Source organism: Ictalurus furcatus, chromosome 7, assembly GCF_023375685.1.
Source record: "Ictalurus furcatus strain D&B chromosome 7, Billie_1.0, whole genome shotgun sequence".
Classification (NCBI taxonomy): Eukaryota; Metazoa; Chordata; class Actinopteri; order Siluriformes; family Ictaluridae; genus Ictalurus; species Ictalurus furcatus.
This window is the reverse complement of record NC_071261.1, coordinates 13,312,354-13,331,031: the sequence shown is the minus strand read 5'-3', so window position 1 is coordinate 13,331,031 and position 18,678 is coordinate 13,312,354. Positions and strand designations below refer to the sequence as shown.

General features: G+C 41.8%; 2 protein-coding genes across 9 annotated transcripts in view; one reads left to right on the top strand and one right to left on the bottom strand.

Annotated features, from left to right (window-relative positions):
- Positions 1-6,028, top strand: part of LOC128609820 (low-density lipoprotein receptor-related protein 8-like) — a 28,497-nt gene extending 22,469 nt beyond the window's left edge. The window contains exons 13-18 of the mRNA XM_053628634.1: positions 52-191; positions 1,262-1,403; positions 2,837-2,989; positions 3,228-3,476; positions 4,063-4,131; positions 5,010-6,028. Coding sequence (XP_053484609.1) covers positions 52-191; positions 1,262-1,403; positions 2,837-2,989; positions 3,228-3,476; positions 4,063-4,131; positions 5,010-5,308 — 1,052 coding nt within the window. The 3' untranslated portion in view covers positions 5,309-6,028. The remainder of the gene's footprint in view (positions 1-51; positions 192-1,261; positions 1,404-2,836; positions 2,990-3,227; positions 3,477-4,062; positions 4,132-5,009) is intronic.
- Positions 6,029-6,273: 245 nt separating this feature from the next.
- Positions 6,274-18,678, bottom strand: part of LOC128609814 (KN motif and ankyrin repeat domain-containing protein 4) — a 27,417-nt gene continuing 15,012 nt past the window's right edge. For 2 of the 8 annotated variants that reach the window (XM_053628624.1, XM_053628625.1), the window contains 9 exons: positions 16,647-16,730; positions 15,122-16,549; positions 12,854-12,932; positions 12,466-12,774; positions 12,303-12,384; positions 11,980-12,199; positions 11,016-11,158; positions 10,224-10,424; positions 8,280-8,875 (listed from right to left, as the gene is read on the bottom strand). In XM_053628624.1, coding sequence (XP_053484599.1) covers positions 8,762-8,875; positions 10,224-10,424; positions 11,016-11,158; positions 11,980-12,199; positions 12,303-12,384; positions 12,466-12,774; positions 12,854-12,932; positions 15,122-16,549; positions 16,647-16,662 — 2,592 coding nt within the window. In that variant the 5' untranslated portion in view covers positions 16,663-16,730 and the 3' untranslated portion in view covers positions 8,280-8,761. The other 6 variants (XR_008386283.1, XR_008386285.1, XR_008386284.1 and 3 more) reach the window with 6 other exon arrangements.

Sequence of the window (18,678 nt, the reverse complement as noted above, 5' to 3'; positions counted from 1 at the left end):
GTTTTTGCTACAGTTCTGACCAAGTCTGATCTAGTGTCTGTTCTTGTGTAGATGTGGTTGGGAAGCGATTGTACTGGGTGGACTCAAAGCTACGTTTGATCTCCAGCGTGGACTTTAACGGAGCTCAGCGCAGAGTGATCCTGTCCTCCAGCGAGAGACTCAGCCATCCCTACACCCTCGCCGTCTTCGAGGTAACTGTGTGTGTGTGTGTGTGTGTGTGTGTGTGTGTGTGTGTCTTGATTTATGTTCCCGGGACGAATGGCACCGATCGAAGCCCAGCGTAAGTCGAAACCAGCAATGAGGAGAAAACCTGATGAGGAGAGACAGAGAGAAACATTGCATCTGTGGGTCCAGGCACTTGGAGTTTTACGACGGCGTTTGAGTGTAAAAGGCATTTAAGGATCCGACAGCTCCGAGAGTCTCCGTACAAAGGAGCCATATCAAATTACAGCCATTCGTCCGAGTCTGTGGTGACACTTCAGTCGTTCTTTCACATTGTTTAAAGGAACTGGTCTACGTTTTCCCCTGTAGATTTATTCATTAAAGCGATCGAGGCGATGATGAGGACTGTACGAGAATCTCAGTAAACTCTGTTCTGAACTCTATAACAGACTGTGTGGTGATAGACCCAAAAAATATTAATACATTCTACTTACGTCTTCAAACATGATGCAGGAAAACAGGCTCGCACAAACCTTCTTCAGAGTGAGCGTTTTTCATTTATTGCCATGGTTTTTACCTTATTTGTAACAGTCCTGAGAGTTTGCTGTCCTCCTATTGGTGGATTTTAGACGAGCGTCGTAGCGGCTCTTACGCCTTTAAATCCGACGCTGATTTCGGCCGCTGATCGTGTGAACTCGTACAGCGTTAAGCCGACTTAAGTCAATGTGCTTCTTGGACTTAAATGATAAGTAGGTCATCAACTGATGATTAATCCCGCAGTACACTGTGGTGGTGTAGTTCAGCTCCTGAGTCATATTATTACTCCTAATAAAAAACATTCAGGGATGAACCTTAAATAATCAGTTGTCTGATTCGCATCACCCCCTTCCTTCCTTCCTAAAATCTCTGTTGATAGTCACATCCTTATCGATTAGTTTGGAGAATAATAACTTGCTAACTAAAAGATGAACCAGATGAATGCGGCATTAGGAGACGTGGCCCGTGTTCAGGTTTGATGCACCGTAGCTCCTGCTGCTGCTCGTTACTTCACCTCGTCTCCATTTACTTTCTCAGATCTTGTCTCTGATCTCTTGTTCAGGATCGTGTGTACTGGACGGACCGTGAGAAGGGGGCCGTGTACAGTGCGAACAGGCTCACTGGGCAGGATGTGACCAGCCTCGCTGAACGGCTCAAAGATCCGCACGATATAGTGGTGTTCCACCAGCTGAGTCAGCCCCAAGGTTCGGTGGAGTCTTGTTATCCATCCGTTTATTATTGTTTACACAACATGTCTTTCAAATATCTCATCCTTTATTCTGCGCCGGCTCCGTGTTCTCAGATACGTTCTCCGATTACTTAATTACTTAATTAAGTAATGGGTAATTACTTTATCAATAACGTAATTACCAATTAATAAATTAGTTACCAATTACAGTATTGCTAATTATTTAATTACCTAATTACATTAATTACCAATCACTAATTTAAAAAAATAATTTCCAATTACTTAATTTTAAAAAATGGTGGAAACACTAATTCACTACAGGTCACGCTGGACTTTTGTATCACTATTTTCATAATTTTATCTAAAGTTAATTCTGAAAATGTTCAAATCTGGTTGAACATTAACCAATTAACAATGTTGAACATTAAGCGCTGCTTTAGTGCACTGTGTGTAATATATAATATCTTCGGGTTTATAATCCAGTCTGGATTACATCGTGCCCAATACTGCAACTGCACTGTAAGTTCTATTTCCTACAGTATGTGTGTTTCAGCACAGCTGGCGATAGATGCCCAGTCTAACAGACTTGGGTAAGAGTGATGTATTATTCGACGCCGAGACGCTGCTGTATTTTTATAGAGGATATAATGAAGCAGGTCAGGAGTTCAAACCCTGCGATTTAATTGGTGGCGTGACCTGGATCACCTTCTACAGATCTCTGTAAGCTCCTGCTGCTGCGGCACAGGAAAGAAACAGGAAAGTCAGACGAAGGTGAGTGGAACTCGGCAGAAGCCGGAAGACTCACTTTCTCAAAGGTCAAATAACGGCACAGAGTCATCCCTGAAGTCCTGAAGGTGTTAAGAGGCAGCTCAGCAGGTGGCGACAATCTGTCCGTGCAGGCCGAAACCTTTCAGCTGAACCTCGCTGATCCGGTAATATTTAAATTATTCTTCACTTTGATCTTCCAGCAGCTTGATTTGCATCTCAGCTTGAACACCCGATAACGCTGGAAGACTTTACGTGCTAATTATAGTGCCGCGCTGCTCTGCTCTTCTTCAAAAGGACAGCACTATGAATAAAGCTACGAAGGTTACGGTTTATGCTGTTTGGGTGAAAGTCTGTAGAATAAGAAGTGAATATGAACAGCTGATAACACAGACAGTGTTGGATTAAACTTCGCGTGACCTTAGCAAAAACTTAACTAGAGTTAAAAACGGAATAAATGATAAATATTAATAAAAGAAAAAATAATACAACTCGTATAAATGTGTGCCTGAGAAACACACACGTCAATTCTCATCAAACATAAGAGGGTTAAATGTGTAAATACAGGCTCACACCGGTTTAGCAGGTGCATGTAAGGTGCTTTTTCAAACATTACAGTGTTTAGTAAGTTTAACTGTGTGTGTGTGTGTGTGTGTGTGTGTGTGTGTGTGTGTGTGTGTGTAGCCGCAGATAGCTGTAACCTGGCTGGCGTGAGTAATGGTGGCTGTGCCTTCCTGTGCCTGCGCGCTCCTCAGATCAGCGATCACTCACCCAAATACACATGCGCCTGTCCCAACGGCGAAGAGCTGAGCCCGGACACGCGAGTGTGTGTCCCCAGTGAGTCCTCACACACCCTCTAACTAGCCTACAGCGCCACACTGTGGCCACCATCTGAATTCTGATTGGTCAGAAAATGTTGATTAATTGTCTACAGAGTAGCACAAGTTTATTACACTCGCTGTAGTACCTTATCATTTCTATAGTAACGGGGACTTTATTATTTCTTTATTTATGATGTTGCGCTCCTGTTTAGTATAGTAATAGTAATAATAATTGTAACGTCTTCCACTTCCAGTTCAAAACGTCACAGTTGCGCCAACGTTCCCCAGCTTTCCTCCAAACAGCACCGTGGAGTCAGAGTCAGTGACGAAGGCAGGAGTGGACATGGTGACCTCAGAAGTCTTGTTGAGTTCAAAGATCATGACCTTTCAGGAGAAGATGGTTCCATCAGAGCCCATGCTGAACATCACAGCAGAGTCCAGTCCGATCCCAACTGTGCTGCTGAGCACGTCTATAGGAGAGACCAACAACCTTTCCCATCACTGTGAGTGTGTGTGTGTGTGTTTAAACCTGTTCCCAGCAGGGTCATCACGGTAACCTGACATTTTAAAAGCTAGAATATAAAACACTGTGAGAATAAAACATGACAAACACTACAAGCTCATTTTACTCTCACTCCATTTTATTACATTTAGTCTGTTAATCTCTCTCTCTCTCTCTCTCTCTCTCTCTCTCTCTCTCTCTTTCTCTCCTTATCCTCCCTCTCTCTCCTTATCCTCTCCCTCTCTCCAAACTTTTTTCTCTCTCTCCTTATCCTTTCTCTCCACTTCTCTCTCTCTCTCTCTCTCCCCTTATCCTCTCTCTCCACTTCTCTCTCTCTCTCTCTCTCTCTCTCTCCCCTTATCCTCTTCCACCTTTGTCTCTCCTCCTCATCCTGCTCTCTGTATCTCTCTCTGTCTCTCTCTCCTGCCATCTCTCTGTGCATCTCTTTTTCTATCTCTCTTTCTTTCTGTCTAACTGTCTTTCTACTCATCCTCCTCTCTCTATCTCTTTCTGCATCTCTGTCTCTTCATATCTCTCTCTCTCTCTCTCTCTCTCTCTCTCTCTCTCTCTCTCTCTCTCCTCTCTAGCTGGAAACGGGGTGTTTCTCCTTGGACACAGTGTGCCCGTGGCTGTGCTCGGAGTTGGAATTCCCATTGGTACGTCCCCCCCAGGAGCTGCTGACCAGATTATTTTTAGTGCACTGAACGCTGTGTGTGTTTGTGTGAGACACTGCTTTTCTCTTTATTGCCTGTAAATTCCCTCCGCTCTCTCACACCACAGTTGCAGATCAATGATCATCCATTCATCTCCCTGTCTCTCTCTCTCTCTCTCGCTCGTTCGCTCTCTCTCTCTCGCGCGTTTAAACATAATAATAAAGATCTTGGAATGATACGATTCAGAAGAAGGTTCTCATAAAGTCTTCGTCTTCAGTAAGATCAAAATTGTCTCATATGTATTCAGTACATTATTAAAATGATATTATAATAAAGTAAATCTTTTTTTTTTTACTTACGATGTCAGACAGAACCTTTCAGTGTCTCATACTGTACTCCTTCTGAGTGTTTAACTCGCACAGTGCTTCAGTTTAACTAACTTCAATTAATACACTAATATTACTAGAATTTTCTACATTTTCTCTATAAATATGACCTAAAACATCACCAGATTTACACACAAGTCCTAAAAGTAGACAAAGAGAACCTGATTAAACAAATCCCAATGATAGAAAACACCTGACTCTAATTTCACCTGCATTAACTGCTAATCCTAGAGGTGCATATACTTTTGCCACTCACAGAGATGTAATATTAGATCATTTTCCTCAATAAATAAACGACCAAGTATAATATTTTTGTCTTATGTTTATAATTGGGTTCTCTTTATCTACTTTTAGGACTTGTGTGAAAATCTGGTGATGTTTTAGATCATATCAATGCAGAAGTGCAGAAAATTTTAAAGGGTTCACAAAATTTCAAGCACCACTGTGGCTACATGCACTTCCTGTATTCATGTGCACTTCCTGTTGTCTGTGCAGTGGCGTTCGTGCTGATTCTCTCCGCTTCCTGTCTGATTTATCGTAACTGGAGACTCAGGAGCACCAAGAGCATGAACTTTGATAACCCCGTGTACCGGAAGAGCACCGGCGAAACCGAGGAGGACGAGATCCACATCGGGAGGAGCGAGGGGCTCGCCACGCACCACCCCCCATACCCAGTGCCTGTGGTCGGCACGGCGACGTGTCCACCGTTCATCGCCCTGCCTCTGGGTGGTGCCGTCACGGATCCGGTCCCGCACTGGTACACGGAGCCGCCCACCATCACCAGCGCCAAGTGAAAGGCGGCAAGGACTCGATGTTTAAAGTGCGTGACGAGACACCGAGCTGTGGCCGAGTGTCGAAAGTTTGTACACCCCCTAGATCATACGTAGCAGGGGCGTGTACATCTCGAACGATCCGATGCGTGAATGATGAATTTCAAAGGAAGCAGTAATGTAAAGATGCAATTAGACGCAGTGCTGTAGAGATGCAGAAGCCCCGCCTCCTTTACTCAGGAAGGAGAGAGAGAGACAGAGAAAGTGCTAAAGCAAAAAAATAATTAAATTAGCTGAGCACAGAGGCGGTTCACCGTCACTGATGCACAAAAAATATCAGTGTTTCATGTTTAGGACTTTAACACCGTATTATTTTCAGTTTTAAGAATATTTATGCAACATACCGCCATTGTACATCCAATATTCCCAAAACAAAAAAGTGCACGTTTCGCAGATAGCGAGAACACGGAGGTCGTGTCCCAGACACTTCCTGAAAGCGCAGTGATTTAAAATCTTTTATATAATCGTACTTTAGTTTCTCTGTAATAAAAGATAACTATGTATAAAAACATCAATTCACTCGCTGTCCGTCGTGTACATGTTGTTCCTCGCTGAGACAGAACAGACAGGTGTTCGTGTTTATGGAGACAGCGAGTCAATAGTTATACTTCCGTACAGGATTTAGCTGTTTTTTTGTGATCGTTGCGGCCAAAATCACTTGATTTTGCTGCGGCTTTTGGAAAACGTTGCTGCTTTTTTTTGCAGAAAACTACCTGAATCGGCAAAATCGCAATCGCACAAAATAGTTCTGCGCGCTCTTTCGCAGAGATGCTTGTTGGTAAATGAGAGTTTTAGCTGTGCTCGTGTTCAACGCACATGAATCGAAGAGGGCGTCGGCTGAATGCACGTTGCAATGACGTCACAGATTTCGTCTGTTCTGTTTTTATCATCGCAATACGTTGTAAAGGGAAAAAAAGACAGGAAGTTTTATGATAAACATGAAAGTCTTGATGGAAACATGCCAAATGTTACTTTTTTATAATAGTAATAATAATAATAATAATAATAATAAAACCCTATGCAACAGCAGGCTGCTGCAGGAAGTAGTCATTACGTAAAGCTTTTTTTTTTTAAATCACAAAACGTCTGGTTAAAGGAAAAAGGAAATTTCGCAAATATTTCCGAGCACGTTTTCATTTTATCACATTATGTGTGTAATCACGTTTTGTACTTTATTATTTTATTTATTTATTTAGTTTTGCGCCTTAGTGACTCAGATTTCAGCAGCAACAACAATAAGGCAGTTATTTCTGACCTCAGCAACCATCGATGCTCAAACTGTGAGTTTTGACAACACTAGTACACACTGCTACACAGAGAGCCACACCCTTTGCCTCTGATACTCACTAAGGCTTCTTCAGCTTTACTGGATGGAACAGTCCATTATGGTAATCAGATGGCGGGGGTATAGAACCCTCACCCTAAAGACAATTAGTTCAGCCTGAGGTCACATTTTGGACATTCGAATTTATTAATGTCGAAATGAATTCTCTCTCTCTCGCTCTGTTATTCTCACTCATTTCTCCTTTCTTCCAGACTGCAGTAAAGGAGGGAAAATCAGCGCTGCATCAACTGCTACGTTAGCATTGTAATAAAATGAAGCTAAGAAGTTGTTTATTAGTCAGTGGAACACTCCGTGTGTTGTGTTGGTGAAACCTGTTTACAGGAAACAGGAAGTACACAAGGTTCTTTACCTCACGTGTGGACTGGAGTGTGCAGTATTGTCTCAGGGAGTTACACAATCTGAATTTAGAACTTTGGGGATAAAACAATATTTTTTTTTAATTTTCTCTCCATCAAATATTTACAACATGGATGTGTGTGTGAGAGAGAGAGAGAGAGTGTGAGCCTGTTTGTGTGAAAGCTGAACTTACTGTAAAAGTTTTCATACAAATAATTTTGATACAATTGTGTAAAAAAGTAAATGTACATAAGATTTTAGATGACGTTGGCCATTTAATTTATTTGTATAAAAACAATGAGGTCTTTCTTAAATATAAATTATGTTCCAAAGGTTTTGTCTTCTTATTGATGTTTGTTGTTGTTTTGTGTCTTCTTTTTTTTCCCCCTTTCTTACTAATGCATTTATTCACTTATTTTGTGCAGCAGCTTTATTTTAATGAACATTCTTGTTTTAGTGCCTTACTTCAGTACGTTTCTCCTTTTATTTTATTTGAATCTCAGTGCATTTCCTCTTTAAGCTTCTCTTTAATCTCTCTCTCTGTGGATTGTTATAAAAAAACATTCAGAACCGCGTGTCTTCTCTTCTTTCGCTCGAGCGTCTCACAGAAATCTCTATTGACTGTAAAATTAATAAGATGTGATGGTGCTACGGATTTAACAATGTCACACCGTGTGCACTGAAGCCATACATTAATGATGTCTTGCCTCCATTTTCTTTCAGCTCCTTTATCTGGAATCATCACCACACACACACGCACACACACACACAGACACAGACACACACACACACACAGATTTATTTGCAGTGGTGTGAGAAGAGTCCAGAGGGACAGGAGACGTAAAGGATATGCGGTTTTCCACATGCAGGTTAGTGACGCAGTCTCATTGAGGGTGAATAACGATTTAAGCAACGAATCAAACTATCGATTACAATATTTAATGCGCTCATTCTAATAAGTTATGGTTTCTATAGTAACAGCTCGTTCACAGGGATGTATATGGCGGACGCTCCGCATAAACACACTTAAAAAATCGTTGATATGGTGAAATTTTCTGTCACTTATGTAACGTTTATGGAAGGAGTCTCCAGTGTCAGGGCTTTGTAACAGAGGTAAAGCTGTAACTTCAAGACAGAGGAGCTCTTTACACTTCTTTGTAGTTTTTCTTTAACATGACAAGCTGCGTTGTGGTGGTTTTTTTGTTGTTGTTTTTTTAAACTTCGAGAGAATAAAAGAGAGGGCTGGTGAAGGAACGAGTGTTTATAGCTGCTTTAATGTAAGCGAGAACAGGAAGTTACTCGTTTGAAGGATATTTATGTGAATTTAAGGCAGAGCGTTGGGATCAGAATTATAAACAAGGCGATAGTTTGCAAAATCGTAGCTGAATAATGAAGCCTAATGTGTAATGTAAAGAGGCTGGTAGACTGAAATGCTGATTATTTTACAGGATATACTGCAAAACTTTAGAAAGTTTTCCATAAAAATACTCCAGTACAAATAATTTACCATTCACAAATCGTCTTTCGTTAACACCGCGTGTCCGTCTTTCAGACTAGATGATGATGATGATGATGATGATGATGATAATGATGATAATTACTGATGATAAAAGCACCTTGTTATTGAAATGAACCAAATTAATACAGAAACTAATGAAAACTGTAATGTTCCAGAATGAACCTACAGAATGGGTTCTATGCGTTCAAGAAGTTCTCCACAGAGCAGGTTCTTGCATCTAAGCCATCTTGCATTTGTCGTGGGCTTTAGTGTTGGTGGTCCGAGCTTTGAGCAGGTCTGCGATCTCCGTGTGTGATGCCTGTGTGGCCAGAGACAGAGCGCTGCGACTTCCCTGTAACACACACAGCAGAGGAACGTTACCACGCTCGTACCAACAGGAAGTGCAGCGTCTCTACTGTAAGAAGTTAAGACACGTCATGCTGAGGTGATTATTCACTGTGGTTCCAACGGATGTCCCAAAATTAACAAAACTGTGGCCTGTAGTTACATAGCAATGTTATTTAAATATCTCTGACTGAATATAACCCCTGAGCTGCAACCTGATTGGTTGAGAAGAAGAAGGAAAAAAAAACACTGTTTTTTCAACTGTGGACAAAACTGATGGAAAAATGAACACTGGATATTTTTAACAGTGTAGGAGCTGAGAAAGATAACTTTATTTACAAAGATTTACTTTGTAAATAAAATGAAAGATAAACAATAAACACTATTTTATATTTCAACCTATAACTCATTTGTTTTTAACAAGCCCGTAAACAGCTCTGTAAACTTCTAGTATCATTTACAAATCTGATAAAACGGTGATCCTCGTCAGTGCAGAGTTTAAAATGATGATGAATACAAATAAATACAGGTTGGAATTTAAAGCACGCCACTAGGTGGTGATCACACTGAGCTGAACAGTTTTTATACTAAACTGTGCGAGAAGTGTTTGTCATACACAATAAATATATCTAGTGTCTGGTTTCCGCTGTAACACCCCAACCACAATCTACTGAAGACGAGTCAAGAAAAGAAATGTACACGATGTTCTACTCGTCCCTCCAGTAGTCCATCAGCTGATGTTTGGTGTCTGAAGTTTCTTTAGTTAAATTAACGCACGAGATGTCACACAGCTTCGTACTGAAAATTAACCCTGGACACAATTCAATTTATTATTATTATTATTATTATTATTATTATTATTATTATTATTAGCAGCAATAGCTTTGCTCCTGTTTTGTACTGTTGTATAAATTGTAATCATTTGGTGCTTTTGTTTACTCTTTTGGAAATTGAAAAGCAGTAATTAATTAATTTTATCTGAGAACAATCAAATAAAAACACTGCTATTAAAAAGTGAGTCTGTTTATAAAGACTTTACACAAAATATTGAGCCGACACAATAAATAAAATAAAAAACCCCAAACATAATTCTCTTTATGATTTTATATCATTTGTAAATCACTGTACATTTTGAGACTGGGTATTCAGTTTTAAAAATTAAAACAATAATGTTTTTCTGGTAAACATTTTCTACATATTAACCAAAAATTTTTTTTTTTGGTCATTTACAGGTTTACAGAATGTATGTTGTGTATTTACTGGGGAAAAAATAGAGAGACGGGCGTCCGCCGTTTTAATTCAGTTACGTTATATTAATACATCTAACATTTAGTTTATGTTATTTTAATTCTTACCTTATCGGTGAGGTTCACATCGCAGTCAGGGTCCTGCAGCAGAATTCGGATGATGTCGGCGTGTCCGCGGTCACAGGCACTGATCAGAGCTGTGGTTCCCGCTTGATCCTGAGCGTTAACGTTTGCTCCGTGTGACAGGAGCAGTCTCACCATGGATGTTCTGCCGTGCCTGACTGCCAGGTGGAGCGCGGTCTGACCCACCTTTAAGGGAAATACAGGATGCAGTGTATAAGATGTTTCATGCATGTACCAAATCAATCCTGTAAGGTGATAGGAAATAATAAACATCAACTAAAACAACAAAAAAACATAAAGAATAAGAATGTAACCGTGTCTGTGAGTCCTTAAAAATGTGGCTAGATGATATAATTGATCATATCAACATTATATTATCTTGCAGTACAATAAATGATCTTGCTGGTATCATCAGTATCATGATATGATATTTTTCGTCATATCACCCAGCCCTCATCTGAACCCATATTTTCGATCTTTTCCTTTTTTGTAGTCTTAGATTTTAAGCTGCAAACAAACACATCTAAGGTCCAGGGGAATTTTTTCCAGACCTGATCTAGCATCTCCTACCTTGGCAGAGTGGAAAAACAACCAGGGGTTACAGGGTTAAGTTTATAGGAGGAGTTGACCAGGTCAGACTCAACCCTGTACCTGTAGTGCTGCAGAGAGGACTCAATTTAAGAATGACTTTATGGAGTAATAACTTTGTGTTCTTCAGGCATGTTGTTCTAAATCAGGATGAAATCATCTCTCCACTAAAACAGCGTCATTACTCACCTGACCTGCGCGAGCATTAACATCCCCGAGCTCCATCAGCTGCTGGACCACCTTTATATCCGTATCAGCGTCCACCGACTGGAGAGACACCAACATGACCGCTGTGTACCCGGTCTTATTCTTCAGGTCCACGTCACACACACCTGGAGAAAAGAGACAATACAGCTGCAGGAGAGAATCTGGTGAGGAACCTCCCCGTGAGCGCACTCGGGCTCTGTGTAAACAACACGGAAAATTACTGAAAGTATTTCTGAATATTTTAGGATATGTTTTATTAATTTTGGCATTATAGCAGTTTCTGGTTCCAGAGCTCCGTCCTGTTTTTAGCCGAGCAGTAAATCAGGATTGGCTCGGTCGCCTTGAACAGTGGTTTGGATGCTTCCAGTTGTGTCCCTGAAACTTTTCCTGGGAGAAGTCCTCTTGGATCGGCTTTGCTCTATTCAGGGACTTTAAAATATATACTATTTTAATATTTCTATAACAGATGTAGTAAAAACAGATGAGTAGTTTGTAGAGAAACAGGACATATCAGAGAAAAGTCCTTCATCAGCTATGCAAGCAAAGAGGCTGTAGGAGGTCTTGTTTCTCTGCAAATGTCGTGTACTCGCACTTAATGTCCCCTTGGAAATCTATAAAGTCCATCCGTCTCTCTGTGTTTTTATTTGAATGATCATTCTTCACTTTTTCGTGCATTCTTAGGCAAAGACACACCCACTACCCAATCTCCTACTGTGTTGAGCTCTGCGTGTGAAAACCAATTAGCGACGACATTACAAATGTATATCGGTCTCAAAAAATGACCTGTAGAAGGTGGATATGATGGACAACGGTCACGGTGATGGAGAACGTTTCTAACTTTAATAAGGAAATGCAAAAGAAGAAGAAAAAAAGTGACAAACTTCAGTCAAAAAGATCGTAAGATATTATAGTGAAATGATTTATTCTGTATTTGATTATCACTGACCCGTGTCCAAGAGGAGTTTAACGATGCCGAAGTTGGAGTGGGACACGCTGTAATGCAGGGCTGTGTTCCCGTTATCGTCCACCATATTGACCAGGAACTGCAGCACTGCAGGCGTTTCTGTGGCCACTTTGTTAATGTAGAGCGCGACCGTCTCTGCACGCGAGTTCTCCTCAGCACTCACGTGGAACCACTGCTGGAACACTGAGGTCAGAGCCTGCCTCTAGAGAATAAAAGTGACGCTCAGAAGGTCAAACACCATACTCCAGAAACCAGACGACAGAAACCTTTTTTTTTTCCCCCCACTGTGGTGTTTTGTGAATTACCATTTCATCATTTGGTTCAGAAACTTCATCCATGTGCTTCTCTAAGAAGTGACATGCGTTCATGAAGTCAGTGTCCACCCCCCTGAGAAAACGGGCATTAGTAAGACACGATGATTTATGTTTAAATTCGTGAGAACATGCTCACGTGGTGATGCGCTCTCACCATCCTCCTTCTGCCTCTTCTGATTCAGCTCCTGAACATGTGCCATACTGCTTGACATCTTTTTCTACTGCCTGATCTTCTGGACATTTTGCTTCCCATGTCCTGTCCTGCTCCTTGTGAGGTTCTCCAGCCACTTTCAAATGTCTGGTCTCTGCTGTGGGTTCCCTGATGAGCTCTTGCTTTCTGGTGGTCAGTGTAGAACTTGGCAGATCTTCAGTTTGGGAAATGTTTTGGTTAAACCCCTCCTCAGCAGGAACCTTTGGCCTCATGCTTCCCTCCATTACTTCAACAGAATCGCTGAGAACAAATCTGTAGTAAAATGACTGAAATTACTAACCAGTACCAAACCCAGATGTTCATGTGATATAAGTGTATATAAGGGGGTTACCGGTCTCTTCCACAGTCTTCTTTAAGACTTTCCCATGTCTTCACCACAGATATGTGGTCCTCCATCATGGACTCCTGAGCTTAAATGAGCAAGAGTCAAGGTACAGATATGAGTTATACATTGTTTAACTGTTTTGTGTGTCTTACCTTCACGTTCAGTCTTGATTCTGCTTTTGAGAGAAGACGTTTTGTTTTTTGTTTCATCAAACATCCTTTAAATATCCTTTATTTTACTCTACGTACATTCAGTCTCCTCTTTTGCAATATCTACAACTGCTCAAATACTACTTTTACTGAACATTCAGGACTGCAATTTTTTATTTTTATTTTGCGGTTGTCATTTTTAAAGATGAGGGCATTATGACACCGGATTCTGTGTGTGGGAAAAGTGTGTGTGGGAAAAGTGTGGGTGGGTGGCTTTGCGGTAAAAGCCTTGCCTCTGATCGTGGAGGTTGCTGGTTCAACTCCGGCTTGTCCTTGCAGTTGGTATGCTGAGTGATGTTGGATGGAGAAATGGGACGGACGGACGGACGGACGGACGGACGGAGCAAGTGGGTGTGTAGAAAGGGTGGCTGAAGGAAATGATGCTTGAAGACCCCCCCCCCCCCCCCCAAAAAAAAGAAAATAATGGGTTTTTCCTCAGTATTCTCTATATATGCAAAACCCTCTCTTCAAAGTCCAGAACCCCTTCTTTTCTTCTGCCCAGACCTTGGGGGGCAGTTGCCTGGATATTACCCCCCCCCAACCAAATCACAGCCTCCAGCCATTCTGCATCTTCCATGTCACTTGTCCCACCATGTTCCTGAACCATCTTCACTCATATCCTGTAGACTTGGCTGGGGTTTGAACCAGCAACCTCTCAACCCAGAGGCAGCACTCATCCATATGAGCCACAGGATTTCATACAAGTGTCCTGTCTTATAGGACTTTTCACTGTATGCTTTTATCCTGAAGTACAGCTAAAGCAAAAGTGTGGCATCAAACCAGGAATATCAAGCCCCACAGACCATGATGCTAACCACTGCAAGACTGGGGGTGAGTGTGCATAATAAACGTCTCAAAGAGCCAAGAATGAAACGTTCCATGGAAGAGGAGATGGTGGAGATTCAGCGCCCTTCACTTCCACATAGTTTCTCTCAGTAACAGTCAGTGTAGCTATGCAATCAACACACTAACCACACTGCGGACCGGCTGGTGTGCTGTACCTGTGTGCTTTTTGGGAACTTTTTTTAAGTTCCCTAAGGTATTCATTTGGCTTGTCCCAATTTTTGGGGTGAAATGACTCAAATGCAGACATAAACAAGCACATACTTACAGTTCTTTGGTTAATTAACATTAAAAGTTACTCATATCCTGAAAAACCCACACTTAAGCCTTGATCCAACATCATCTACCTGCAGACGCCAAGACTTTAACCACTGCACCACTGAGAGACACAGTAAGTGCTGCAATAATGCACATTTGGCTTCATAAATGGTTTAACATCACGAAAAGAAAAAAAAAACTGTTTGGCGTATAAGTAGCTGATATCAGCATTCAGCATATAAAGCATCTTGACCATCAGTAACACTCATCAGTTCTCATCTTCCCCACTTTGCTTAAATCCCAAACTTGATTACATGGAAGTCAACAATACGGTAGATTCCAGAAGGAAATCATTTTGGTTAAATGATGGAATTTGACAGAATAAAACGTGACACGTCTTTATAAACCAGAGCAATAAAAATATTTTTTTAAGAAATGCTAGCACATATAAAATTCCAAAATTTTCCATGCTTAACCCCAAACTCCCCCTGACACCTCCATCCCTCTACCTCACACCTTCAGCACTCCAATTCTGGAGACCCAGCTGAGGCACAATCCAGCAACCTCTTGATACAGGGGCAAAGCACATCTGGTTGAGCTACAGGATCTCACAAAGGGCTAAACAGCATGTTCCCCGATGTTCCTGAAAGGAGAACTTATCTAATATTCTCATTATGAGATTATTCTATAACCAATATAAGACGATTAAGACTATTTCTAGACATATATAAACTATATTTAAAGTTACAGCTTTACCTCTGACTGTTACAAAGTGCTGAGACTGGAGACTCCTTCCATAAACGTTACATAAATTTGAGAAAAATTGACACCAACGATTACACACAAAGAAACCTTTTTTTATTTTATTCACAGCTATACTACTACTACAGTCAGAGCTGCTGTTATAGACAATTAATCAATACCTGACTGAAATTCAACCGAGCTGTGGTGTAAAGAGCTTTACCTGATGGCGGTGCATCTCCTGCAGGTGATATATAGAGTGTAAGGAGGTTGACTAAAGAGACCAGCTGTGTTTGAATGGAGCAGACGCGTGGGTGTAGATGTTCAGAGGACAACTCTTTTCCTGGTTCCTCGTTTCTGCAAAGACACTCCCACTGCTCCTGTAGGAGCTTTCTGACTTTTTTCACATGGTGCTCCATGTCTGCTTGGGATCCTGCAGGTCCTCTTGCTGCACAGGGTTTAAGTTCTTCCTCTGAACCCACCTGGTTAGCTTTACTCGATTCAGATTCAGAATCAGGTGAATACATTTGCACAGATGGTTCTGACTTGTTCGCTTGGTCCGGTGTGTTCCTCATGTTGTCTGGTCTAACCCAGATGTTTGCACATTGTTTGGTCAACTCATTGATTCTCTCATCCTTGTAATGACTCTCCTGTTCCTGTTCCTTAAGAAGTTTTGTCGTCTTTTCCAGATCAGACTTGAGTTCGTGAAGCTTCTGCTCGAGCACTGTGATTTTCTTCTGCAAAGCCTCAGCGAGGGACCCATCTTCATGATCTCTCTTAGTTGCTTGTGAATTGTTTTCTGTGGTTATCGCAAATGCATCAGCTTGCTCAGAGGAAGCCTTGACGTTCTCTTCTAGCTGATCATACTCCCGATCCATCCAGTCGTCGTTTGCTGTATTTTTCTTCTCCGCCGTCTTCACCATACCTCTAGGAAAGTCCAGAGTCATGGTGTTGTCATGTTCGGATTGGAACGTGTGCAGGAGCCTCTCTCGCTCCTCCTGTAAGATACATATCTGTGCTTTAAGTTCCGGCATGATCCTGATCTCCTCTTCTAGCTCACCAACTCTCCGGAGAGCTGCAGTCAGCTGCCGAAAAGTCCCATTCATGCCTCCTGGGCTGTAGAAGACATCCTCGGAAGAGCCGTTTTCCTGAGAGAGGAAGTCCCTTGAACCATTGGGGCTGGTCGGGTCCTCGGTGGAGTATTTTCTCAGTAACACTGTTAGGGGTAAACTTGAGGCTCGCAGTAGATTCGGTCTCACATGTGGTCCCAATGGTTGCTCGTCAAAAGCCTTTGAGGTTTTGTAGGGAGACTCCAATTGCCTGCTGAAACCAGCTGACTCGCTGTCGCTGCAGCGAAAATCACATGGCTGCTGGGAGTCTGCAAGTCGAGTTCTAGGAAACCAGATGCTCGTTGAGTTCCACTGAGAAGATCTGCAACTGTACCCAGGTAAGCTGAGGTTACGCGACAGGTTGCCGCTGCTCCGCCCACGCGGTCTACGCTGAAGTTGCACCCTTCTGATGGTGTTGCCCTTTTCAATGTCCTCAACATATTTAACAAAATCCAGGTCCAAATGAAATCCATATGGGGTTTCGACAGAATAGGAGGGCGGTCTTCTATGACTTCCGTTTTCTTTTGGAGCAACGCCATTCGCTGAAAAAACAGCCGAAAAGCAATTATTAAATGTCGGCATCCTGACAGCCGTGGTGTTTAGTCTAGATGGATAAACTGGAGGATTTAGGGTTGTTACCTTTCTGTGTGTCCATTGTTTGTGGGCCTCAATTATTTGGGTTTTTTTTTTTCAGCTTGGTGGACTTTTCATACCTTGTTTAACCTGAGAATAGAAGAATGATGATGATGATAGACTGATTTCAAAATAAGGAAAGTGAATGATAGTTTGTAAATACAGCAGATCCATCCATCCATCCCGCTTATCCTAAACAGGGTTGCAGGGGAACCTGGAGCATATACCAGGGGACTCGGGGAATGAGGCGGGAGACACCCTGGACGGGGTGCCAACCCATCACAAGGCACAATCGCACACACATCGTGGACAATTTTGGAAATGCCAATTAGCCAACAGCGCATGTCTTTAGACTGGAGGAGGAAACCGGTTTACCCCGGAGGAAACCCCCAAAGCACGGGCAAAACACGCAAACTCTGTGCACACAGGGCAGAACCGGGATTCAAATAACATTTTCCTGCAGATACTGCCTTGTGTTTCGCACAGCAAATATAAAACGCCACGATGTTGTACACGTGTGCCACGATCACAAACAGACCCAATTCCCTACACTGTTGAGAACATTTTGTAGGAGACTTTCCTCTCTGCATTTTGTTTTCTGCTCCTGACCACTCAGCACCACAAAAGCAGCCGCAGCCCAAACAATGTCAGCTATGCCATAAACACACAAACAGCTGAAACCAAACTTTGCCCAGACAAACTGCAGTGCTCCCACAACGCTCACTCTATCCTGAACAGAACCCGACTTATCTAAAACCTCCTCCTCAGAATACGAGCTCTACGGATTATAAACTGGGAGAAGGTCAGACAAAGGCAGGAGAACAGGGTCATGGTCCTTCTACCCTCAGCCTTAATTTTATACTTAGATGCGTTTAAAGAAAAGAAAAGAAAATAAAAGAAAGAGAGAAAAAAAGATGCCGTGGTCTTCATTAGATCAGGAAGCGTAACTCAAAACAAAATGTCTTGTGCATCCTGAAGTTGAGCGTTTTCCTTCGCAGAGCTGTTCATGGCACACTTTTACAGCATCTTCACCACCGACACTGCAGAGAGTTAGCAGGATGATGGAAATCATAATAGCAGTCACAAGACCGGAAATAACACAACTAAAAATTCCACCTACTCTTAAGGATTATCCGTGGTTCAATTGGAAAATATAAATATATAAAAAGGGTCTAATTGACTTTTCATTACTGTTTATTTAAAGGAAATGTATTATTATTGTTCATTATTATAAATGATTAAAAAAAAAAAAACCTTTATGATTTTTGTATTTAAATTATTTAAGTAATCATTTTCTGTTCACATTTTGTGCCAACTCAATATCCTTGCGATTCTTTTTTATGTATTAATTTTTTTTACTTGAAATATTTTCTCTCTTCACTCAGTTGAAATGATTGCTCCCTATAAACACATATTTTTGCACCCCTCATTTGAATACACTTCTTTCCATGGCATTCCTTCATTCCTTCTCGGACCACAAATCGGTTCTGAACCTGCGACGATTCGAAATCTCCTAATCTTTTCAGAAATAAAAGCATAAACAGCACGGACGTTTTTCGGCATTTCAGCATGCATGTCTTGTGAGGAGGAGGAGGAGAGTGGGGGTGGGTCTCTGTAATGGATGAGGCGCAGTATAGAAATTTGAGAGGCGTAAACAGAACTTGAGCTCGGTTCTGGTATCGGTGCCAAACCTGGAATGTGGCATTTAGATGGATTTGACCGCAGTGATTCAGAGACGTCTAACTGCACATGTTTATGGTGTTGAACTTCTGACTGTGGAGTAGATTTTAGAGTCAAAAGATTGTCTTTTTCCACCTTGTATATTAAAAACTTGGTTTTGTTTATTCTCACACACTGGAGTGCAACAGCCATTCCATTCTTCCTGTTTGGGCCCCCTCAGCGGTGTGGTTTCCTCGGCACAGAACCTCATTCCTTCTCGTCTATTTGGAGTTTGGGGTTGAGGACGGAGGCCAAAGCCGGTGTGTGTCCCTCTCTGACCCTCCACTTTATGTGGCAAGGGTGTGGACGGTCCAAGTGT